General features: G+C 51.6%; 1 protein-coding gene across 2 annotated transcripts in view; it reads left to right on the top strand.

The window, feature by feature from the left end:
* HCN4 (hyperpolarization activated cyclic nucleotide gated potassium channel 4) overlaps positions 1-23239 on the top strand; it is a 106798-nt gene that overhangs the window by 82090 nt on the left and 1469 nt on the right. The window contains exons 8-10 of one of the 2 annotated variants that reach the window (XR_004359219.1): positions 9313-13168; positions 14042-14264; positions 21135-21279. Coding sequence is in view for 1 of the 2 variants with exons in the window: in XM_032699816.1 (XP_032555707.1) it covers positions 9313-10922 (1610 nt within the window). In the remaining variant the exon portion in view is untranslated. Of the gene's footprint in view, positions 1-9312; positions 13731-14041; positions 14265-21134; positions 21280-23239 lie in introns of those variants that run through there. The other variant, XM_032699816.1, reaches the window with a different exon arrangement.

Genomic DNA, 23239 nt, shown 5'->3' with positions numbered 1-23239 from the left:
CCCATAATCTAAACCTACTGAGGGTAAGTTTAGATTAGATATTAGGAAGAAATTCTTCCCTGTGAGGGTGAAGAGGCCCTGGCACAGGTTGCCCAGAGAAGCTGTGGCTGCCCAATTCTTGGAAGTGTCCAAGGCCATGTTGGACGGGGCTTGGAGCGACCTGGGATAGTAGAAGGTGTCCCCGCCCATGGCAGGGGTGGGACTGGATGAGCTTTAAGGTCCCTCCTAAACCCAAAGCACTCTGTGATTCTGTGGTTGTTACAGCTCATAGTGACCCATCCCAGGATGCCATCCCAGGATGCTCTCTGTCCTGTGGGAGACATAACCTGTGCTGAAAAGATCCTGTGTAACTACAGGAGACTAGGATAAAATTCCTTGGTCACAACCAGAGGCATTTAACACAGAGAGATTAAGTGACTTATGCAAGGTCATGCAAGAGGGCTGCAGAGCTGAGAACTGAGTATTTTGGACTCCCAGTCTAACTTCTTTAGCCTATTATGCATCTCTTATTATCCATCTCTCTGCTTTTTGAATGGAAAAGGTCAGTGGAGGTCTGAGTACAATGCAGAAGGTGAGGAGGATAATGGGGTGAGGGGGGTAGGGCATCCCAGCAAGGGGTGCAGTGCCTCTGGGGCTTTTCCTGCCAGGAACATTTTATTCAGTGCATCTCATTACCTGCTGCAAATCAGAAAGTGTGACCCCTGAGGAAAAGGTTCTGAGCTAAATATGTAATTTGGCAAAGCCCCCGCTAATGAGGCCCTGGTGTAAGTGGCAATAAGCCCATCACTTGGGTTATTTAAATTAGACAGTAAAACCACGGAGAAAATGTAATGTCAGGCGCATCCAGGGATGGGCCAGCTCGGCTTTATCTCAGGTTCTCCAGGTCTGGGTGGTCAGTGCTGCTCAGCTTCCCAGTCTGATGCTCTCTGGGACTGTGGATACAGGTGGCCAGGGCATCCTGTGCTTCTTGCCTTTTGCTCTGTGCCTGCTGCACACGTAACTTCCATGAAATTCATGGACAATTCTGAAACAGCTTGAAGAACCTCACATGCTTCTTCCCCAAGGAGAAATTCCATTCCACAGGCAGCTGCAAAATGTCAACATAAGGTCAGAAGGTGACACAGAGCAACTGGAATAACAGGCCCTTTGGTGCAGAGCCCTGACATTGCCCCCCTTCCTTTTGCCATTCTGCTGACCTGAAACAACATCAGTCCCTATGCCACTGAAAATCCTACTGCTGTCCTTGTTTCCCTGGCAATCAAACTCGGTTGTTTTCTATTCTCTCAACCTTACACCTCAACTATTGCAAAATAGCATCTCCATAATCCTTTCCAACCCTGTGGTGCCCAACACTCTTTAGCTGGAGTTGCCCCAAGGAGCCTAAGGGAGTTCTGTGCACCTTACTGAAACTGGCAGATCCCATGGAAATCCCTGTCTTTATAAATAAGGCATTTCTTCACTTCCCCTGGAACGTGCACCATGCAGACAGAGCAGTGCAGTAGCTGAGTAACAGCATGGACCTTTGAAGGAATCCAAAGTTCCTGCATCTGCTGAGACTCACTGGAAGTGGAGGGATCATTCTGGAGGGCTGAAGTCGAGGAACAGCAGTTTTTGAAAGCCAGATATGAACAGAAGTGGGACCATATTTTTGGTTCCTGCCACGTTCTGCTCAGGAGCTGTACACAAGATGGAAGCAAATGGGAGCCTCTTTCCAAGTCAGTGGTGCAATCCACTGACTCCCTTCTGCCCTGGTGACAGCGTGTCCTTGGGAAGTCCAAGCCCCAGTGAGCACATGAAGTGGCTCAGAGGGCTCTGTCACTGTTCTGGTACCAGGATAAGATCCATCCAATATTCCCCATGTGCAGTGAGGAATCGAGAGAGCAGGGAGGAAGATCTCACCCCAATGTTTATGGGATTACCTGCTGTTGGAGGGTATGGAAAGCATGGTCTAAGCTTGTTGAGGTAGCAGGATGAGCAGGTGAGGCCTCATCCCTTGCAGCACCAGGAGCAGGGCTGGTTGACTGCAGGTGGGATGAGGCATTCCCTTAGCAGGGCAAAAGCAGTTTGGAAGCCTGTGGGTGGGCAGAGGGGAGGAGAGGGGCCAGTGCCCCCTGATCTGTGCCCCCACAGCCTCCTGCAGCCCCTCTGTGTTGGTGTGTCCTTTAACCTTTGCTGGTCATGGGAATTGATATTGGCATCCTGCCTGTGCCTTGCATGGCTGGGGAAGGAGCTCCCCAGGTGTTTGTACTTGCAGAGCTCTTCAAAGACTGGGAGGGATTAGTCTGCAGGAATTGACTGAGGCTGGGATTCTGCAAAGATCTGTGGCCCTGCTTAAGTCTCAGTAACTTCAGACTCTTAAAAACTCCTCAACCTGCAGAATATCACACTTAACACTCCACAGGCTCAGGGTCGGAAGATTTACACTCAGAGAAATTAAGCTGATCACTCATTAATAATCATTTTATCACTGATTAAATCAGCCTCCCTTTCTTCTTCTTGACCAAGCTGTAAAATTCTCTATAGCATTTGTGTGTTGAAATGATTCTGTGATTTCTCCAGTGAGTAAGTCTTTGTCTGACAGTGTTTGTGAATCGTCCCAGTTTGTGATGCCTCCGTTACGTAAGTCGCATCATTCTGTTCCTGACTGCCTTTGAAACTGGCTTTCAGTGACCATTGAAGCTTAAAATTAGATTTTCACAAGTATTTGCACTTGTAAAACACAACCACTTAAATGTTCATTGAAAGTAAATCCAACACGGGCTGTGAGTATTGTCAAATCAAAGTTCACTGATGCATTCACAAGATATTGGGGGACAATTATTTTCCACTGTTCAATGTGCTGTAATAAGTACCATAAATGCCTGTCATTAGGTTCTCACCATCCCTATCAAGGTCACTGGTGAGAGTTGAAAGCATCCCTCAAGTCAGAGGAAGGTGTTTTTTCATTTTCATCAGGAATTTTTTTTCCACTTTGGAATGCATATATTTTGAATGCCACTTGCATATGTTTTGATACAAGGATGCCAGTTAACTCAGGATTAAAGATGCCTCGTGTTTCCTCCAGGCATTGCAGATGCTAAAAAAACAAAGGAAAGCCAAGACAACACAATTCCAGTCTCTGAATATAATTTATGGTATTATTGCAGTATGAGAGTGTTCTGTTCAAGATACTAGAGTGGTAGAAATTTTAAAAGCTTTGTCACATAAACAAGCCACAAAAATAGCTGTTCCCAAACTTTTTGACTGCCAGCTCGTGATCCCACTTCTGCAGTTGCAATCCTGTTGGGTTTGCAGCCCTGCTTGTCCAATCCTGACTAATCCTCTGGGATCTGCTGCTCGAGGCTGGGCTGGCCCGTGTGAGGGGAGGTGAGCTGGGGATGAGAGGAGCTGGGATCGCTGCCAAGCTCTGCCACAGATTCCCTGTTTGTCCTTGTCCTGCCTTTGCTCCGTGCCTCAGTTCCTCATCACTTCTGCAGGGAAAATAATGCTAAAAGGTGGAGTGGGAATGTTTCACAGCTGCTCCCTTGGGGCAGGGGCTGGGTGAGATCGTGAAGGAATGAAAGGGGCTGAAATGTGGATGGGTAAAACAAGGTGTGCTCAGCATCAGTTTTACACTGTATCCACACTCAAGTGCCAGATCTGTTTACTGCACACAGGTGAGTAACCCCCAAAGAGCTGCACATGTGAGAGGAGCATGATTATTTATATACATACATATATGTGTGTGTGTGTATATATATACACATACACAGTTCTTTTTTGAGGCTGCTGATACAGGGACAGGTAATGCAAGGATAAAAGTTCCTGTGGCCCAGGTATGCAGTGGGAGAATGTGTGAGCTTTGACTTAAGCAGGAACTAAACAGTTGAATTTCTTTTTCTTTGGAAGCGAAGGCCCAGACTCAGAGTATTTTCTGTTTAGCCTCAGGAAAGGTATCAGTAACTCACCAGCCACGAGGGAATGTAAATTACTTCAGCTTAATTAAGGTGAACTGGCACCCCTGTTCACCTGAATATGAAGTGCCATTTCTCATGCAGCTCCAGAAGGAAAACAAAGCCCAAGACACCCCAAGAGAAGGAACAGTTGGGAGTGGTGATGAGATCTCAGGAGACCTGTCTTTGACTTCATCAATAACTTTGATCTTTGCTACCTGCATTGAAATAAAACATCTGCTCAGATAACATTTTACCATTCCAACACCTTTGTAAATAATTTTCAAGCCTCTTTTTAATTACATGGAGTAGGACCTGGTTACCAATGACACCTCTAGTCTCAGGGGACGTTTCCTGCCTGGAAGGCACTCCAGCAGCTCTCTGCAACCACCCACACTGCAAAGCACCTAACTGACAGAAAACCAGTGCCAGAGTGTCCAGAGTCTTCCAGAGTGTGTCCCTGTCACAGCTGTCAGCTCCAGCAGGGCACTGAGATTGAGTGCAGGAGCTTTGGCATTTGTGCCACTTGAGGAGAACTCTTTGGCTTCAGTCTCCAGTGATAAGTAACAGCCAGGACACTGCCTCAGGCACCACAGGCACCATAGCCCCTCCAGAGTGACACAGCTCTTCTCCCCTCGTGGATATTCACATTTTTCCCAGCTCTGCATATTCAGTTTATTTCTCTGCAAAGCTCTGTATGATGGGCATAAATGTGAAGAGTGGGAGGGAAGAGCTCTGTTTATTTTGAATTCTGTTTGACTGTGATGAGATTCACTGGATAATATTATTCACTGTGTGTCATCTGACCTGCAGCAGTTTTGGCTGCATCCTGTTAAAAGAAATACCACATATTTTGGCAGATACCTGTTTGGTTTATGGAAGAGAAGAAGCAATCAGTGGCAGGCCTGAGCTGTACTGGGAGGGAAGACTTCCACTTGGAAAGATAGGGAATTGTCCATTTGAAATGTACCATCCAAGTTCAGAGGATGCAGCTTTAGCAAGAGGGAAGCAGAGGTGTGGGATGCAGAGGCTGCTGCCCTGGGTGTGGAAGAGCTCACACACCCCCTGTGCCATGGATTTACATGGCACTCAGGGAAGTTAATCTGGAGCAGTTTCCAGAGCAGCTTTACGTGTTCTGGACTCCTCTGGGTATGCTCCTAGGGTTGATCAAGCTGGCTTTGCTGAGCTCTTTTCCAGGAGCTCCTTGAATTCCAGGCAGAAACCTTCCCACAACAGTAAGTGCAGTTCAGTGAGGGTTAACTTACCCTGAGAGGTCAGGCTGGGATGGGGAAGGACTGGGAGTTAAGAATTATTCTGAGTTCCCTGTTCCAGCTGATTTCCCTGTTTACATGGACTCTAAGGCAGCAGCAGGAGCTGGAGCAGTGAGACCTCCCAGCCAGGACAGTCCCAGTGCAGAGGAGTCTCCCTGGGGCAGGGGAGCAGCCGTGGCAAAGTGCCAGTCACTGAGTGTGTCCAGGGGTTTCTGTGATGCCCCTCTGGGGATGGTGGCAGCAAGCTGAATTCCCACAGGACACCAGTGACCCAAGGAAGGGAGGGCAGAGACCCCCTCCAAAGCTGGGATGTGCTGCAACCAAGGGCCCATTTAGGACAAGGCCTATGAATAATGAGTGAAGACCTGAAAGAAGTAACCGTGTGGTGGGGGCAGCCACTCTGACAGCAGGCCAGGGCATAAGGCAGCCTAATAAAGTGAGATTATTTCAAATACATGCAAATTCAGAAAGCAATTTAGTGACCTGAATTCTTAAACTGCAGCCAGTGGGCTTAGAGAGAGCTGAAAAGAAAACTGAACAAAAAGTCACAGCTAATTTCCCCTGTGTCTGTGCAGAATTTTAACAACAGAAAGCTAATTTTGATTATTTGATAGAAGAATTATTGTTGAGTGCTGGCTCCTTTTATGAAATCACATGAGCCTTTCTCCCTGTTCTTTTGTGTGCTATCTACAGTTGAGGAAAATCTGACTTTGCGGTTCTTAATTAAGGGAGCAACATCTGTTTGCTTCGTTTCCATAATTTTACATACCCCACTCCACTTCAAAGCACCAGTAGCTTTGCTGTGAACATCCTCAAGGCTCTAAATATCTTCCTGTCCCCCTATATTTAGCTCATTGTTGCAGTGAGGAAAACAGGGAGTTTTTAGACCCCAGAGGGAGTTCTAAAGCAAGGGAGGAGAGGTGGTGCATGGGGTGGTTGCAGGTGGTTCCTCTGCCAGCTCTGGGCCATCCTAGTGGGTTTGTGTAGTGCTTTTGGGGTGAGATTTGGGTGGATTGTTTATCTCTGTACCTTAAACTCTGCTCAGCACTGTAATTTCTGCGGGATAAACAACACAGAAGGACAAACTGTCACACAGAGCCTCCCTGATTAGATTGAAAGGGAACAGAGTCCCTGTTCCTCTCTCCTGATGAAGCTTCTCCCTGGCTTAGCAAGAACACAGGGCTCCCTGCGGGTGGCTGAGCAGAGCTGGGAGCTGCAGAACCTCATTTCAGCGAGGGTTACACAGAGCAAACTCATCAGCCGTCAGCCCTCTCAGTGCTGCTCTCTGCTCCCCCTCTGGGCAGGGGCTGGGACAACAAATCCAGAGCAGGGAAGTGAATTTGTAACTGAAGCAGCTTCATAGATAAGATTAGGAGGAGGAATAATCTCAGAACCAATCTCAGAACCACTGGCCCAGGCAAAGTTACTCCCACTCCCTTGTTCCGCTGCTGGGTTATGTCTCATGCAGGTCCTTAGTCAGACCCGCCAGGGAAATGTATTTGTCCCACCAGGACTCTGCTCTGTGCCTGCTCTCATCTGGTGCTGCTTGGAAGGAGGATTTTCTCCAGAAGCAACTAATAGGACTTATATTGGTGTGTGGAAACATCATGTAAATGATGCAATTCATTAGAATGGTGAAACCAATTAATTTTTCAGTTTGCCAACCAATTACAATTTGGAAAAATGATTTTGAAAAATTCCTCTCCCCTTCAATAGCTGAGAGAACATTTTCAGTAATTTTCTACAGTGTTCTGGAGGAGAAATTTGATATTTTCTTGGCAAAACAGAAGAGAAGAATTTGATCTAATGAAACAGTTAATAGATACAAGCTGGGCTCAGGAAAACAGTTAAGTGTAATGTAATTTCAAAGGCAAAATGAAGTGTTCTGTTTTAAAAACTAACAAAAATAATCATTCCAAGTATTTTACTGGTATTACTTTATGGATTTGACACAAAGTTAAGGAGCTTTGATCAGCCCATTTCCGGTGAATATTAGGCACCTTTGGAAAACATTAGCATGTTCTCTGTTCAGTGCCCTGCCAAGGAAACCAGAGTCTGTTGAGCTCCTTGTGTGTAGTCAGGAGCTCAGGCCATGGGAACACCAGTTCCCATCCGGGAGCTCTGATAACATCACTGTGCTTCCCATTGGAATCCAGGGCAGCGCTGGGAATTCCAGGCCTAGTCAAGCACACGGAGCAAATCAGGAGCCAAAGCCAGGTGACATGGAATTAAAAGAGTGGAATGAGGTGCAGTGATGGAAACACAGAGCAGTGGCTGCTACTGAGCCTTTCAAGAGCTGTTCCTCCTTCCCCTGCCCCGGCCGTTCCTCCCCAGCCTGGATTTGTCCAGTATCAGGACAGCAAATGCAGCAAGGCACCTTTTTAGCTTTGAGCTCAGCATGATGTCTCCCACCCACATCCTGACCTTGCAGTGGTGCAAGATCTACAGATTCCACATGCTGGGATTTGTACCTTCAGCTCCAGAAAGGGAGTGATTACAAACCTGCAGCCTGAGCCCCTCCTTAGCTCAGCAGTGCTGGTCACGCTCTCCCTTACCTGCCAGTTGTAGTGAGGTAGGTTATCTTCTCTCCATGCTCTCTTTCTGTTTGAGCAGCAGTTTGTGAGCCTATTTGTATGTGATTCTAGTAAAACCCAGGTGGAAGTAACTCTGTGTATGTGTGTGTGTGTGTGTGTGCAGCAGGACCCTCTGCACCGTTCCCTCCCTTTCACTACTGAAATGCAGTTTAAAGGTGACATTCATGCTCTCTCTGGTGTGCCTGGCTGTGGGTAGAAGCAGGATTTGTCTGTATAGGGGTATCCAGTGTTATTCCAGTGCAGCATACAGTGAAACAGCCATTATATAATATCCTACACATGCACTTCCAGTGCAGACAAGCTCTCCAGCCCTTGGAACGACTTTAGCAGCGCAGAACCCTGTTTGCCTCCAGGACCATGTCCTTCCCAGGCTGAGGTCTTGCTCTGAGATGAGAAAAGAAAGCCTTTCTGCGGTTCTTTTTTTGTTTTTTTTTTGGTAGGCAGTAGGTGAAACACAAAAGCATTAAGCATCCCATCCCAGCACCCACAACAGACACGTCCCAGTTCAGCTCCAGGGTCAGAACTCTGGCAGCGTTTCAGTGCAGCTCAACCCACTGCAAGCACCCAGGGCCACACCTCATCCTTTATAAAGTCATAAATGCTTGATTTTAGAAGGTAAAAGAAAGGAAAAACCCTCAGCGTGTTCTTCCTACCACATAGCCCTGAATGGTTCCCCAGAGCCTGACTGATTCTGTCCTTCAGGCCAGGAGTGCATCCCTTGAGTGCCAGGTGCACTCCCAGGCCAGACAAACTCATTCCACCACATTTTCCAGCCCATTGCAAAGGCAAAGCGCTGAGTTAATGCTTTGCTGCAGGCTGGAAAGGCCAGCTGGAACATGATGTTTCTGGCCTGCAGTTTCCCTAAAGCTGGGACTAGAAGGGCGTGGCCAGGCAGGATGGGAGCTGCAGGATGTCTGAGGGTCATACCTGGGCCAGCTGAGCTTTTCCAGCACAGAAAGTCATAGAAGAGAATCACAGAATCATTAAGGTTGGAAAAGACCTCCAGGATCATCCAAGTCCTTCACAGAGAAATTTCCTTGCAACTAAATCCACATATTTGACTCCGGAGTAAACGAGTCGCATGAGACAGATGAGAAAAGGGTGTAACTGAAGGAGAGTAAGTGAAGACTTCACTGGACTTACATTTTTGAGGATTTATTCTCTTTTTTTTAATGGAAGCTTAGATTGTGAGGTGCAAGATAGGACTCTTCCAGATCCATAAGCTTTGCTAGCAGTCTGCCATGCTTATCAAAAGTGGCTTTACTGTCTAACTAGGGATATGTGTCCTGTTGGGCTCAGTTTGATGGGATCTTGAGGTTATTCATACCACAAAAGCAGAAGATGTGATGTTTGTCATCTTGTTGCTGGAGCAGAGAGACTATGCACAGATCCCATGAGGACAGTGGAGGGGAGACAGTGCCAACAATTCAAGGGAAGTCTGGCAGGAAGCTTTGAGGAAGCCTCCCATGCTTTGACATCCCAGAATGACTCTTTCTCTCTTCCCTTTCTCTACAGGCAAGAAGAATTCCATTCTGCTGCATAAAGTCCAGCATGACCTGAATTCGGGTGTTTTCAACTACCAGGAGAATGAGATCATCCAGCAGATCGTGCAGCACGACAGGGAGATGGCTCACTGTGCTCACAATGTCCAGGCTGCCGCCGCCGCCGCCTCCACACCCACCCCGGTCATCTGGACCCCGCTGATCCAGGCCCCCCTCCAGGCTGCAGCAGCCACCACGTCCGTGGCCATCGCCCTGACCCACCACCCCCGGCTCCCCACAGCCATCTTCCGTCCACCCGTGTCCGTCCTGGGCTCCCTGGGGCAGCAATCCAACCAGACTCCCAGGCAGCTGAAAAGATTTCAATCCCTAATCCCATCAACCGGCCCCTCTGCCGTCGGCTCTCCCTCCAGTACTCCATCCCAGCTGCACACACCCGGAGCAGAAACCCCCTCGTCCTCTTCCTTCCACATCCAGCAGCTCGCAGGGTTCTCGGCTGCCGCTGGCTTAGGCCAGTTCCAGGTGGGATCCCCTCCAGGTGGCTCAAGCCAGCCGGGTTTGAGCAGCACCTCCTCGGTGGGACTGAGCCAGTTCCAAAACGCACCTTCTGGATCACCCTTAGGTGCAGCTCAGCCGGTGCAGCAGCAGCAGCAACAGCAGCAACAGCAGCAGCAACAGCAGCAGCAGCAGCAGCAGCAGCAGCAGCAGCAGCAGCAGCCAGCCCTTTCCAGCAGTGGATTTGGGCACTTCCAGCAAGCCACAACCAGCTCCCCATCGACATCCCTCACCCAGCTCTCATCAAACTCACCCCCCAGTCTTCTCAACCAGTTCCAGCCAACCACCAGACCACTGCAGGGGGGACAGTTACAGCAGCTCTCGGGCAGTGGGACTTTGGGGGGAATGAATCACTTCCAACCCCCTCCTTCTTCCAACTCTCCATCCTCCAGTCTAAGCCAGCTGGCACAGGCCTCAGGTGGGCCGTCCTCAGGCCTGTGCCAAACACATCCAAGTGCATTAGGATCTTTAACTGGAACGATAGCCCAGCTCCACCAAGAACGGCCTCCCTTTGCCTCCGTGTCTCCACTACAACAGTCTGGTGTCGCCTCTCCCTCTTACACCCCTTCTGGCCTTAGTCCTCCCAGTCAGAGCCCAGTGGCTACAAGAACTTTCCAGAGTGGCCCTGCCGGGCCCACAGGCTCTCACGGCTCGCTGCTGCTGCCCCAGCCTGCCAGCCCCCCTCCGCAGATCCTGCAGGCCAAGGGCACGGCGCCGGTGCCGGTGCCGCCGGGACGGCTCAACCAGGACATCAAGCTGATCTCTGCTTCCCAGCCATCTCTGCCCCAGGAGCTGGCGCAGACACTGGGCCACAGTTCTCCTCATTCCTCTAAAGAATCTGTTTCCAGCTTCTCTCCTTTTCCTGGAGGAGGGACTGGACTTCTGGGGAAGCCTTGTAGCTCGATCCCCGGGCGTGTGACTTTGCCGCGGCAGATGTCCTCAGGGTCTTTGCCACACCCGCTGGTGTTCGGGGCCGGCGCTGCTCCTCTGACTGCTGGTGGGCGCAAAGAATCCATAGTGCTCACAGGGGATCTGGAGCCCGTCAGATCCAAACTGCCCTCCAATTTGTGAGGACTCCTCCCGAGAGCTGGTTATGTCAGCCCTGCAGTTCAGTTCCTGATTAGTTCATGAAGCATTTTTTTTTTCCCTTTCCTTCCCCCCCCACCCCGCACCCGCTTTGTTTTCTCCATTTCATTTGTTTAGGTTTAACTGTGCTTAGAAACAAAGAAAAACACATGAAAAACAACAACAACAAAAAAAAGAAGATAACCAGGTATTCTTAGAGTTATAGATTTTTGGTCACTTGATTTTATAGAATATTTTAATACATGGAACAAAAGGATATAAGCAAATTTAATCCAACGAGGTAACGCACAGGCGAGGCGTGTGCCTGAGCTGGAACATGTGAATGATCAGCCATAGAAGCCACCAAAAAAAGGTTTTCCTGTTGAGACAAAGATCCGAGGTTGACGTGGGCTGTAGGAGGTGACATCAGGTCGGGTCTGTTGCTGGTGTTTTAGGACAGCCCTGGTTGGCCTCAGCTGTGACCCTGGTCCGCAGCACCTGGTTCTGGGGGTCGTGGATGGCCCACTGTGAGCACCAGAAGGTGTCCCTTCCTCCCATGTTCCCTCCTGTGTTCAGATTGCAGAGCAAGCGAGAAGAGGGGGGAGTTTCATTATTCCAGACCCCTCTAGGGATTTCCCAAGGGCCAAGTTTTGGTTTGGACTCCACTTGAAGAAGATGAAGGTGACCAGCAGGTGGACGGGCCTCACTCAGATTGTCTCTTTCTGACTCCACTGATGCTCTGATGGGAACAAGGAGCAGTCTCTTGTAGGTCACAAGGAGGGCAGTGATTATCCCCTCTGTATTTTTGTCATGGATGTGGGCAGTGGGAAAAATCTTGGCTCTGCCAGCACACCAGGCAGTGACCTCAGCTGGCACAAAGGCCCAAACTTCAGCGTCTCCGTGGTTTGGAAAGTGTGTGTGCAAAGCCAGAGGAGGGATGGAGAAGGAAAGCACCTGAACCTTCCCCCTGTCACGTTACTGTCTCAGTGTCCATGGGCTGACTGCTTTGAAGAGAACTAGAAAAGGACTGAGCAGTGGGGTGCAGTCACCCACCCCTGCCCTCCTCCTCCTCAGACTAGAGGAGTTTGAGCTTTGAGGCACCCAGAGTAGTTCTGGTGCCCAGCCAAGAATCCTCCAGATTTGCAACTCTGTTTTCACCACTCACACCAGATTAGACCAGAGATTTGGCCAGCCATGGTCTGTGCTTCCCCCCTGCCGGGGGGTCCGAAATCCTGCGTTTGATTTCACCAGCAATAAGAGCTGCACCCGATGGGCTTTGGCCTGGCCCTGCAGCTGCAGCGTCACTGGACACACCTGGGGCCTGGCAGGCACCTGGAGCTGGAGTTTTTGGGCTCCCCTAAGGCAGTCAGAGTGGGATGAGGGCATGAGGGGCCGCTGGGTGCACACTGAGAAGATGCAGCCTTTACCTCTAGAGTGAATGTCTCCTTTTTTGTTACTTTGATCCTTTCTCTGTTTCAGTCTCTTAGGCCAAGAGGTGTCTACACCTCACTGTAAGAGTCAGGTGCTCAACTTTTCTAACCCTTGTTAGAAAGACATCCAGCCTCCCTCTGTTTCCAGCTATCATGGGGTCCCCAGAGGGAAAGCAGGACTTCATGCAGCAGTGCCAAAAACTTATCCCAGTAATGATATAGGTCCCTCAAACTCCCTCTCTGACCTCCTCCCACCCCCAAAACACTGGCTGACAGTTGTTTTTTATACTGAATTGTTTGCAAAACTCTTTGACATGTGCCTGTATCTCGAATGTTGCTGCAGCATTCCTGGGCACTCCTGCTTCAACGTGCTTTGGTGGCTCAGAATTCAGATGTAATCAGCTTTGGTCTTCCTTAAAGGGTCAGGGGAACTCTAGAAATGTTTTTTCTACTAGCTACATACACCTATATATGTGTGAGTGTGTGTGGTGGGAGGGATGCATGTGTGTGTGTGTGTGTGTGTGTTTGTATAGATTTTATATATCTATCTATATATACACACATGCTTTTATATATATAGTATAGTTATACACCTATGTAGTCTATTTATGCACACATGTAAGCACACACACACACACACACACATTTATATATATATATATATATATCCTAGTTTTAAAATACATGTCAATTTTGACCCTCCTGTAGGACTGATTGGCAGGTGATAATTATAATCTATAGATCCTGCTTTTCCAAATATGTACAGGTTCATCTTGAAACAGGAATTGAAGCAGACTCACAGACCCTCTCATATTTTCAAAGGTATGAGGCAGTTCCTAAAAGGAAGACTCACAATATCCTTTTCAGTTTTCTATTTGGTTTAGCAAACTTTTTCCCCCATGTGCTGGAGGGCCCCTAGAACGAGCATCTCGAGAGGCTGGGAGCTGAGTTTGGCTGTGGGGTGGGAAAGCAGGGGGGAAAGGTCTCCAGCCCAGCAATGCCAAGCCCTGCTCGATGGCTGTCCTGTGACTGCTGCACTGGTACTTGAATTCACCAGCCCCGTGGACACTCAGACAGGGGGGGGCACAGGACCCCCGGGGCTGGCTCTGGCAGACGTGTGTTCCATCACCACTGCTGAACATCCTCCTTTGCTTTGTGTTTCACGGGGATCTCCTTTGGTTTCCCAGTTCTTAGCAGTGCAGTAGCCAATATTGAGTTATTCTGACTGGACCCCAGTCAACACTAGGCTTGTCTCAGTAGGTGGAACTATATTTATTATTATTATTATTATTATTATTATTATTACTATTACTATTACTACTGTTATTTTTGTTTTCTTTTGGGGGGAAGGGAGGGAAGAGTTCTAGGGGTGGGGTTTGCAATATAAAACACACAATAAAAACCTTAGTAAATAAAAACATGAAAAACCCATCCCTCTGACTTGCTGTCTGCTTTAAGTGGAGAACTTCAGGCAACATGAGATGAGGTTTAAAGAAGAAAAGTCCCTTGAGTGGAATTTCAGTCCTTTGCCTCACTTTTGTCTCTGTTTTCCTGATGTCTTCAGAGCTGTAGCAGCGTGTTGACCACCTCACATATGAAGTCTGTGTTAATTCATTGATCAGTAGAAGTGTAAAACTTTTGCCTACACTTGACTTTGTAACAGTTCAAGGGAGGAATCTGGCAGTTGTTTTGCAGATGTGTGTACGAAATCCTTCACGTTAATGGCAGACATGGCAACTCTGGCTGACTGTGTGATCCGTGGAGAAGGGCCCAAGGAGCAGGATGCAGATGTGAACAACCTGGAACAGGGACTGCCACAGGAAGCAGACAAAGCAGGGAGGAAGGAAGCAGCAGTTTCCAGGTCTCAGACTAAGCTGGATGGTGATGCCAAGGTCAGGAGCTGATGTATTTTAGGAAGGTAAAAAGGCCTCAGCTCTCAGCTTTCATTTCACTCCTGCAATGCCCTCTTGGAGTCTGTGTCCAAACTCTCTCTGGGAAGTGACTCCTGCCGGGTCAGTTGTCGAGTTTCCATGAGAGAAGTTCAGGCAGTAAAACGTTGTTTTACATTTCAAAATTAATTTCTGTGCCAGGCTTTTTTATTTTACATGCCATTACTATAATAGAGTGAATGGGTTGCTAGACCTGCCCCATCCAATTTATTTTTTTTTAAATTATAAGTAATGTTTAAACGTAAACTTTCAGCTTGGAATAGAACAAAATCCAAGTTTTGAGCTCTTAAACTTCCCTGTGAAACCTTCCTTTTGCTCCCCATGCCTTCCTTTTGCTCCCTTGGTCTCCAAGCAGGGTTCAAGGCACAGCCCCACTGCCAGGAGCTGCAGTAGGATGGGCAGGACCCTGTCAGGAGGATCTCCTGCCCTTTCTGAAGGCAGAGCAGAACACGGGAACACAATATCCATGAGGCCCTCCAGGCAGACATGGTACTGGGGGAACCAGTGACACATCTTGGAGGCTGGTCTTTACCCTCCCAGGACATTTCAACACTTGTGGCCACATCTCTGCTCCAGGCCATTGTGGATCAGGGCAGGTTTTCCCTGGCAGAGAAAAGCCCTTGCTCCACTCTCTGGAGGAGCTGGAGGAAGCCCCATCCAGAGTAGAAAAGCACACTTGGAAAGGTTTGGCTGGTCTAGCAGGGGTTGGGGCCTCCTTGTCTTCCTGGGAGGAACTAAGACCACACTGGGATTTCATGATCCGGCTGTTGAGAGAAAACTCCTCAGGCACCACAGCCAAGTCACTGCCCATCAGTAGGGTGGTTTGTCCACCCCCTCACCACCCCCTGCCCTGCAGTGCCTGGAGAAGACCCTGGTGTGGGGGCTCAGAGCTGGAAAAAGGCAGGATCATCGACTCTTAGGATTACTTCTCCCTTTGCCCAGTTGCAGTTTGGCCAGGGCTGTTGGTGGGAATTTCAGCCTTGGCTTGGGAAACTGTCCTGGACTGGCTGCCTACCCCATTCACCCTTTCCCCCAGAGAAGCAGGAGCACTCTCCAGTTTTAGGAGAGAGGCAGGAGCTCCCAGACTCACTGGACCCTGTGAGAGATTTCGGGGTGTTGGACACAGTTTCTGGCAATGCTTTCCTGCAGGCACTGGAATTGTCTGGTCCCTGCACCAGCCAGCCTTAGACAGGAAGGGAAGTGATGCCCGAGCCGCAGGGAGGAGCAGGCTCAGGCTCAGCTCTTGGAAATGAGGGTTTTCTCCCCCCCCTCACTGAGCTGTTTGGTGGTGAGGTTCATGGAGCACTGTGTGGGCAGCAGCCTGGCAGGACCCTGAGCCTTGTTCTCCAGTCACAACCACCCTGAGAGAGACTCTGCAACACCCCTGATGTTCCCAGGAAGCCTCACACTGGGGATGGGGTTGTGCATGCCCTGGCTGAGTGCTTTTTTATAATCTCTGCAAATTGAGGGAGTTTGTGGCCCTGGGCACAAGGCCGAGGAGCTCAGATGAGGCAGCAGGAACCCTACAAGGTATTCCTGTGAATACCCCAAAACAAAAGGGATTCGCACCTTTTTCCTCCTTGCTAGAGGAGTCATTGGTAAATTAGGAACTATCCCTTTAAAGAAATTAATGCATCATAGTATAGTGTGTCTTTTATTTAAAGTAAAGAAAACCAGACAGCAGTGACAGCTTTGACTCCACCAGCCTCAGGGCCAAGCTTGTACCTGCCACCCAAGGCACTGCTCTGACAGTGGGACATGAGCTGCAAACCACGAGCTGTCCCTGTTACTCTGTGGCAGATGATCCCTTTGGGATGTGGAAGGTGTGCAGGAGGTGATGCCCCCATTCATGGCCAAACCACAGTGTGTGAAAACAAACGAGGGAGTGGCTGTTGGGCTGGCACAGCCTGGGCAAGGTCACCTACTGCTGCCCCTCCACCCGCAGGCAGAGAGGTGACATCCCACTGCTCATACCCCTGAAGGACTTTTCCAAGACCTTGGGAATTCCCTGTTGCCAGAGCTGCAGCAGGTCACCCACCTGAGCTGCTCTGCAGCCACCCCCTGCAGACTGCAGAGAGCAGGAGTGGCTGAGGGGCCCTCAAACCTCCCCCTGGGACTGGAGACACAGCGAGGGGGAGGAAGGTGAGGGCACAGAATGTTCATTTCCTCATGTGGGGGGTGGGCAGAAACCTTCCCAGTCCAGCCCATCTCTGCCAGCAGCCTGTCCCTCCCTGGGCCAGGGATACAGAACTGGAGTACAGATCCCAGGGGAGGCACCACGATGGAAGCAAATTCCTAGAGCCCAGGGAGGGAGAGGAGAGGGACCAGGATTGGCTTCTCAACAGTGCTGGGCATCCTGCTTGGGCTGAAAGGCTGACCAGGAGTTTCTACTTCCCATAGGAAGGGAGCCAGAGCCAGAGCTGGTGCCAGCATGATCCCAGCACCTGATGAGGCAGGATCCTTCCCCTTGGAGATGATTTTCCCTGCCCAGCACTGGTGAGTGGCAGCCACGTCCCTGAGCCACAGAGAGGCTCAGCTGGGACATCAGCACCGTGTGGGTCCCAGGAGAGGGCAGGAAAAAGCCCATGCCAGGCCCCTGGGAGCCCAGTGCCAATGCTCTGCCCCAGACCAGGGGTAAAGCCCAGGAACTGGGATGTACTGGCATAAACAAGCAGCCCCTTTTTGCTGGAGGCACTTTGATGCCACAAACTCCCTCCTCATTCACTACTGTCCCCTTGCAGGCAGTATCCCACCCCTGCAGCCCTGGCTGAGGTGACCTGTGGGCAGGGATGTGGCTGGCCTTTCCCACTGCTGAGCTAAAGCTGGGCTCAGTAACTCCCCTCAGCAGTGGGAAGAGAAGCAGGACAGGGAAAGCAGCAGTTTTGCCCTCAGGAGCTGGAGGTGGTTTTGCAGCAGCTTTTCATCAGCCTTGCAGTTCCTTGGTTGCATTTCTCCCTTTCCCCACACAGAGGAATGCTCCTGTCATGATCCCAGGTTTTGTGTGTGCCTGTGGCCCACCCCTCGCACCCCCCAACTCCCCCCTGGTTTCTAACCCAAGTCTACACCCAGAAACCTGCAGAAATTAAATTAATCTGCTTAGGCACGTTGTGAGCAACCTGTTTGCAGAGGTGCAGCCTTAGCTGAATGCTGCTTTTCTGCAGGAGGGGACACCCAATGTCCCAGCCCCAGGTCATGGCTCAGCAGCACGTTTTTCAGCACAGACCAGCAGTGCTGAAGCCTGAGGTCCCAGATGCTCTCCCTGTTCAGGGTGTTGGCTGGGAGGCCCCAGGGGACATGACCCTGTCTCTGAGCTGCCTGCTCTCAGTGCCACCCTCCCCAGGGACTCCCCAGCAGCACATGGGGGAAGCTGAGGGGGAGCTGGGGGTCTGGCTGTGCTGGGATCAGAGCACAGTGCTGGGTCTTCCCATTGTCCCCAGCCCTGCTCTCTGGATGGGTGAGGTGTCTCCAAACCCATCCCCTGAGTGCCTGATTTCTCCCCATCAATAAAAAAGGGGCTGAATTTTAACACCAGTGTCTGCACCTTGGTTTTGTCACATCATTTGCAGAGGCCTCAGACATTCACTAATTCCTGCACACCTTTGCCTGAGCCCCACTTTGACTTTAGGCTCTGATTTTAATGGAGCTGAATATGGTGCCATCTACTATGGCAAATTAAGGGAAGAAAATCCTGACGGCTCTGCCATTTACAGCGGCAGGAAAGGAGAATGATTTTCTTTTAAGCAGCATTGCAACCCAGCTGCCTCCAGCTTCCAGCTGACCCCAATCACAGCAGCCACTGTTCTGCTCAAGTCCCCCTTTTAGGAGGCACCTGATTAGAACAGACACTGAGTGAAGTCTCTCAGAAGAGGGAGATGCTCTTTTGTTTCGGTGCAGGAGACACAACGGCTTCCTAGGTTAAAACGGGAGCTGTAGCCCAGCAAGTGCCGGGCCTGCTGTAGGAATTCCGCTGGGTGACCTCTTGGCCTGGGCACTTCAGGACCCGGCTCTCCCACCCTGCCCCCGGGAAGGGACTGGGAGCAGCCCGGAGCCGTCCCGCAGTACCGGGCAGGAAGGCGTTAACAGCAGCTCCCGGTGCCACGTGTCTGAACGCCTTCCCCTCCCTGGGAAGCCGCTCTCCCTGAGTGTGCTGCAAATTAGAGAGCCCTTCAGGGTCATTTTCCCTCTCTTCCCTTTTATTTTGTGTTTTTATACACCGCTTTGTTCGGCTGTGATGGGAATGGCCCAGGCTCGCCCACGCGGCGGGCACAGCCCCTCCGGAGGAGACACGTGCTGTCCCCTCAGCCCTGCCGGGGCCCTGGGGGTGGCCGTGGCTCTCGGGTGTCCTGTCCACCCGCTGCAGCCCCAGGGTGGTGTCCGTCCCTGTCGGCTCCTCTGCAAGGCTCAGGGCTGACTGGGGCCGCTCCAGCCCCCAGGGATCTGGGAGCTGCTCCCTGCTATTGCTGATGCTCCAGTTGGCCCAGCTGCCTCCCCGTCCTGGGAACAGCTCCATGGGGTGGGGGAACAGCACATCCAGGTGCTGCTGGAGCAAACCCACCAGAGCCGGAAGGGCCGAATGGACTCGTGGGAGCAATGATTTCTTCCTCTTAGGAGGAAAGATGCAGGACAGGGCTCCGGTACTGCTCCTTTGTAAGCAATTCCTGCTTTCCCCCCTCCTCCCAGGAGCAGCCTGGATGTATTGCCAGGAACACAGGACCCCTCCTGCGGAGAGAGGGGGCATGGTGTTGGGTCAGGACAGTGCTCATGGCTGCACTGCCAGGCAGGAACAGTGTCCTGAGGGATTATTAACCCTTTCCCTGCTGCCTCGTGTTTCATGGCAAAGATTTCAGTGTCAGGACAACTTGGTATTTCATGTCCCTGCAATCCTTGTGCTCCTGGAAAGGCTGTGGAACTGAGGACTTAGCTCTATGAAGATGCTCTGCCAGGGCTGCGGATACTGCAGGGAGACCTGGGGACACAACACACACATTTTTAGCTCCCTGTCCTCAGCAAAGTGGTTTCCAAAATCATAAAGTTTGGTTCAAGTAGTATGAAAACAGGCAGACACCAGCCTTGGGCACTCAGGAATATCCTCTGAGAGCCCATGAGACTCAGCACCCAGTTCTAGTTTGTCCTGGTGCTATTCTTTGCTTGATGGGTTTTACTAGATCCCAGTAGATCTCACAGCTCCTAAAGCAACCTTGGTTGGGAATGATGTCCCCACTCCAGCCCTCATCCCATGGACACTCCAGTGCAGCAACCAAAGCCCAGTTGGGTGGGCAGAAGCAGCTGGGTGGGGCACTCAGGTGATGCCCATAATGGGGGCCCTGATTGGGGATGAAGATGGGAAGCACCTGGAGAGGGTGGGGCACAGGGGCAGGGTTCAGTGTGACCTCTTCCAGTCCTTGCAGCAAACAGCAGGTTTCTCCAGGTCTGCATAGGTAATAGGGGTGGTGGGGATTTTGGGGTGGCTTCTTACTTTAAGTCCACTTTTTGAGGGATGCTGGTGGTCCTTCTAATTCCTGGCTGCTGGGAGCAGCTGTGGGGAAAGGCTGAGCCCTGGCTCTGTGCTCCCAGTCCACACTGGGCACTTTGTCCCCCTGGACATGGCTGCCCTGGGAGGTGGTGTGGGGGGTGTGGTTGGGGTGGAAGGTTCTGGAAGGTGCTGTGTGTTGGTACATGGGCCGTGTGCCCTGTCTTTGGGGTCCTCTCCATGCCCACAGGTTTGGGACCAGGACTGGGCAGTGTTTCCCCCCCAGCCCCGTGTCTGGGCATGCCTTGTCTTTTTTGGCTTCCCCACCTTCCCTGCACTTCCAGCCCCACTTTCCCAGCACTTTCCCCACTGGCTGCACCAGCTGGGGTTTTTTCCTGTTTTTTCCCAGCTGGGAAGAACCACTCCAGTTCTCTGTGCTGGTGCCCAGACCTGGGCAAGGGAGGGCAGCAAGGGATCCAGGAGGGAATGCAGCCATGGAAGCCCCTGTGAAGCACCTCCTTGTGCCTTCAGCCTGGTCTCTGGGGCATGGGAATGCTGTGAGGGCTGTGTGGCTCTTTGGAAGGGGATGGAGAAACCTGCAGGAGCAGCCAGGGGGTGAAAGGAGGAAAGGAGGAGGGCAGGATATGGTCCAGCTGCTGGGGGACAGCCCTCGAGGTTGGGGGGTGCTGGGAGAGGGCAGCATATGGGAGTGATGGAAAGCCCTTGGGAAGGTTTCCCTGGCAGCTGCTCTTCTCCAGCAACAGGGATTTTTTGTTTCCAGGCTCCACATCCTCACGGCAGACAGATTGATGGGATCGGTGTGGGAGCAGGGATGTGCCTGATAAAGCAGCAGCAGCAGCAGCTGCCAGGGAAACCCCTGTGCGGGAGGGAGCTCCGGCCCCGCCGTCCTCCGCAGAGCCGGGATGGATGGAGCGGATGCTGTTACCATGGCGACGGTGCCCACCGAGGACAGATGGGCTCTGGTGTTTTCCTCACGCGCAGGGATGCCAGGATCCGAGAGGATGCTGTCGGAACGCAGCCATCCCTGGTTTCCGTGGGGAAGCCCCTCCCCGGGCTCTCCCTGGCCGGGGCACAGGGCGTGTGTCTGATCACAAACCCGTGTCCGGCAGCCCCCCCGGGTGCTGCCGGCTGTTGTCCTCTCCCCAGTCCCCCTGTCCTGCTGCAGGGTGGGACCTGGGATCAGCCTTAGCAGCAGCCTCGTGCTCCCTTTGAAAGGGTCCTGAGGGGGTCTGAACTCAGGTCAGGGTTTTCCAACACCTCTGCATGGATGCTCCAGCTCTGTCAGGACCTGCCAGCCAGGGACAGCCACTGAAGTCACTAATGGGGTTTCTCTTTCTTTTCCCCTCAGCTTTGCAGCCCAGGACTGAAGACCCCACCTCATCTCTAGGGGAAGATGAAGTTACAGGAGGTGGAGGCACTGACAGCCAGCCTAAAATGAAAAAGGGACACAGCCTGTGGCAGCCCAGCCTTGCCCTGCCTGCAGCCTGCTGAGGGTGAGTCCTGCTGATCTGGATTAGGTTCATGTGTGATGATTTTATTGCCACATCTCTGCATGCCTCGTTTAACTCTCCCAGCCTTCCCCGCGCTGGGGCTGCTGCAGGAGGCTGTACCCAGGGGTGTGTGGGGCAGGAGGCTGTACCCAGGGGTGTGTGGGGCAGGAGGCTGTACCCAGGGGTGTGTGGGGCAGGAGGCTGTACCCAGGGGTGTGTGGGGCAGGGACAGGGCTCTGCAGCCCCTGGAGCAGCAGCACCTCCCATTCCCAAGGCTGCACTGGTGTCACTGGTGCATCTGTGCTTGAACAGGCCCCGTGACCAACTCAGAGCACTTGCCTGAGGGGGGGATGTCCTGAGACAACCTGCCTGGGGAACAGGGCTTCCTCCTAAGGAATTATCAAGGAAAATCAGCATTTGCTCCAAGTTCCAGCCCTGTGGGAGCCAGGTTTCATGGACACTGTGCCTATGGAGAGGGAGAGCTGGAGGAAAGGTAGTGAGTGCTGGAAGAAGGCTGGGAAACAGGAGCTGAAATTGGAAAGCAACCGGGAAAAGTTGATTCTTGGTTACCAAAGGACAGGGAGTAGGTTATTGTCCTAGTGCAGCTGCTTCCAGCCCTGTGCAGGCACCCATGCAGGGTCAGAGAGTCACTCTCAGGGGGTGAAGAACATGTTTCCTCACAGCAAGGGGGTCCAACACCATTCCAATAGGCTGAAGGCTTTTGTGCTCCCCCACCTTGGATTTTAGTCTGTCTCCCTGGCACCCTACGGCATTCAGGCTTTCCCTGCCTTTTCACAGGGCTGAATTTGTGGATGTTTTCCACTCTTTCACTTCTCTATGCATGTTCTCATGGACACTTTTCCACATTGTGCCTGCCAAGGGCTGACTTTCCTTTTCCAAATCTGCTGCTCCTGCTGCTGCCTCTGCCCTGTCAGCCCTGCATGTTTGCTGTGATGTCTGTCCCCTGGATTTCCAGGGAGCAGCACTCTGGAGAGCTGGGAAGCTCTTCTGGAGGCAGGAATTTTGCTGTGTCTGCTTTTGGAAGGTTCTAGAGAGGCACTCTGCAGTTCAGAGCTTGGCTTATAGAAGTCCCACAGCTGATACTGTGTAGTGAGGGGAGATGTGTAACCTGGCTGGAGCCTGTGTTGGATTAGGAGAGCCCTGATCCCACAGAAACAGGCTGGGGGTGTTCACCCGGAGAAGAGAAGGCTCCAGGGAGACATTAAAGCCCCTTCCAGAGCCTAAAGGGGCTCCAGGAGAACTGGAGAGGGACTTGGGACAAGGGATGGAGGGACAGGACAAGGGGGAATGGCTTCCCACTGCCAGATAGATGGGACATTGGGAAGGAATTGTTGGTTGTGAGCATGGTGAGGCCCTGGCCCAGGTTACCCAGAGAAGCTGTGGCTGCCCCATCCCTGGAAGTGTCTAAGACCAGGTTGGACGGGGCTTGGAGCAAACTGGGCTAGTGGAAGGTGTCCCTGCCCGTGGCAGGGGGTGGAAGGAGATGAGCTTTAAAGTCCCTGCTAACCCAAACCATTCTGGGACCCTATGAAAAGTTGTAATGGTTAATATTTTTGGTAAAGGCTGTTGAGTTACATCCTGTCGAGCCCCTGCAGGATTGCTTTTATTGAGATGAATGTGGTTTAAATCCAGCCTCAGTTCATGTGGAGATGGATGGCTGCTCTTAATGGGAAAAAGCCTGCAAGTGTTGCACCAATTTATTGCAGGTGTTTGAGGCAGCCCCTTCCTTCTGTGTTGGGAGCCACAGCGCTGGCAGGGAAAGCCAGAGCCAGGCATGGAAAAGGTGTAATTTGCAACTCGAGTTCTTCCCTGAGCTGCCGCTGAGGAGCAGCAGCGCTAACGTGAGGCTCCTCAGCGCTGATTCCCTTCCAGGCGGCTGCAGCTCCGTGCGGGCTCCGTGTGAGCTGCAGCCTTTCACCAGCGAGTCACCGCTGCCATCTGG

The sequence above is a fragment of the Chiroxiphia lanceolata genome, chromosome 12 (assembly GCF_009829145.1).
Source record: "Chiroxiphia lanceolata isolate bChiLan1 chromosome 12, bChiLan1.pri, whole genome shotgun sequence".
NCBI classification, from domain to species: Eukaryota; Metazoa; Chordata; class Aves; order Passeriformes; family Pipridae; genus Chiroxiphia; species Chiroxiphia lanceolata.
Note: the sequence above shows the minus strand (reverse complement) of the source record. Positions and strands in the feature narration are given on the sequence as shown.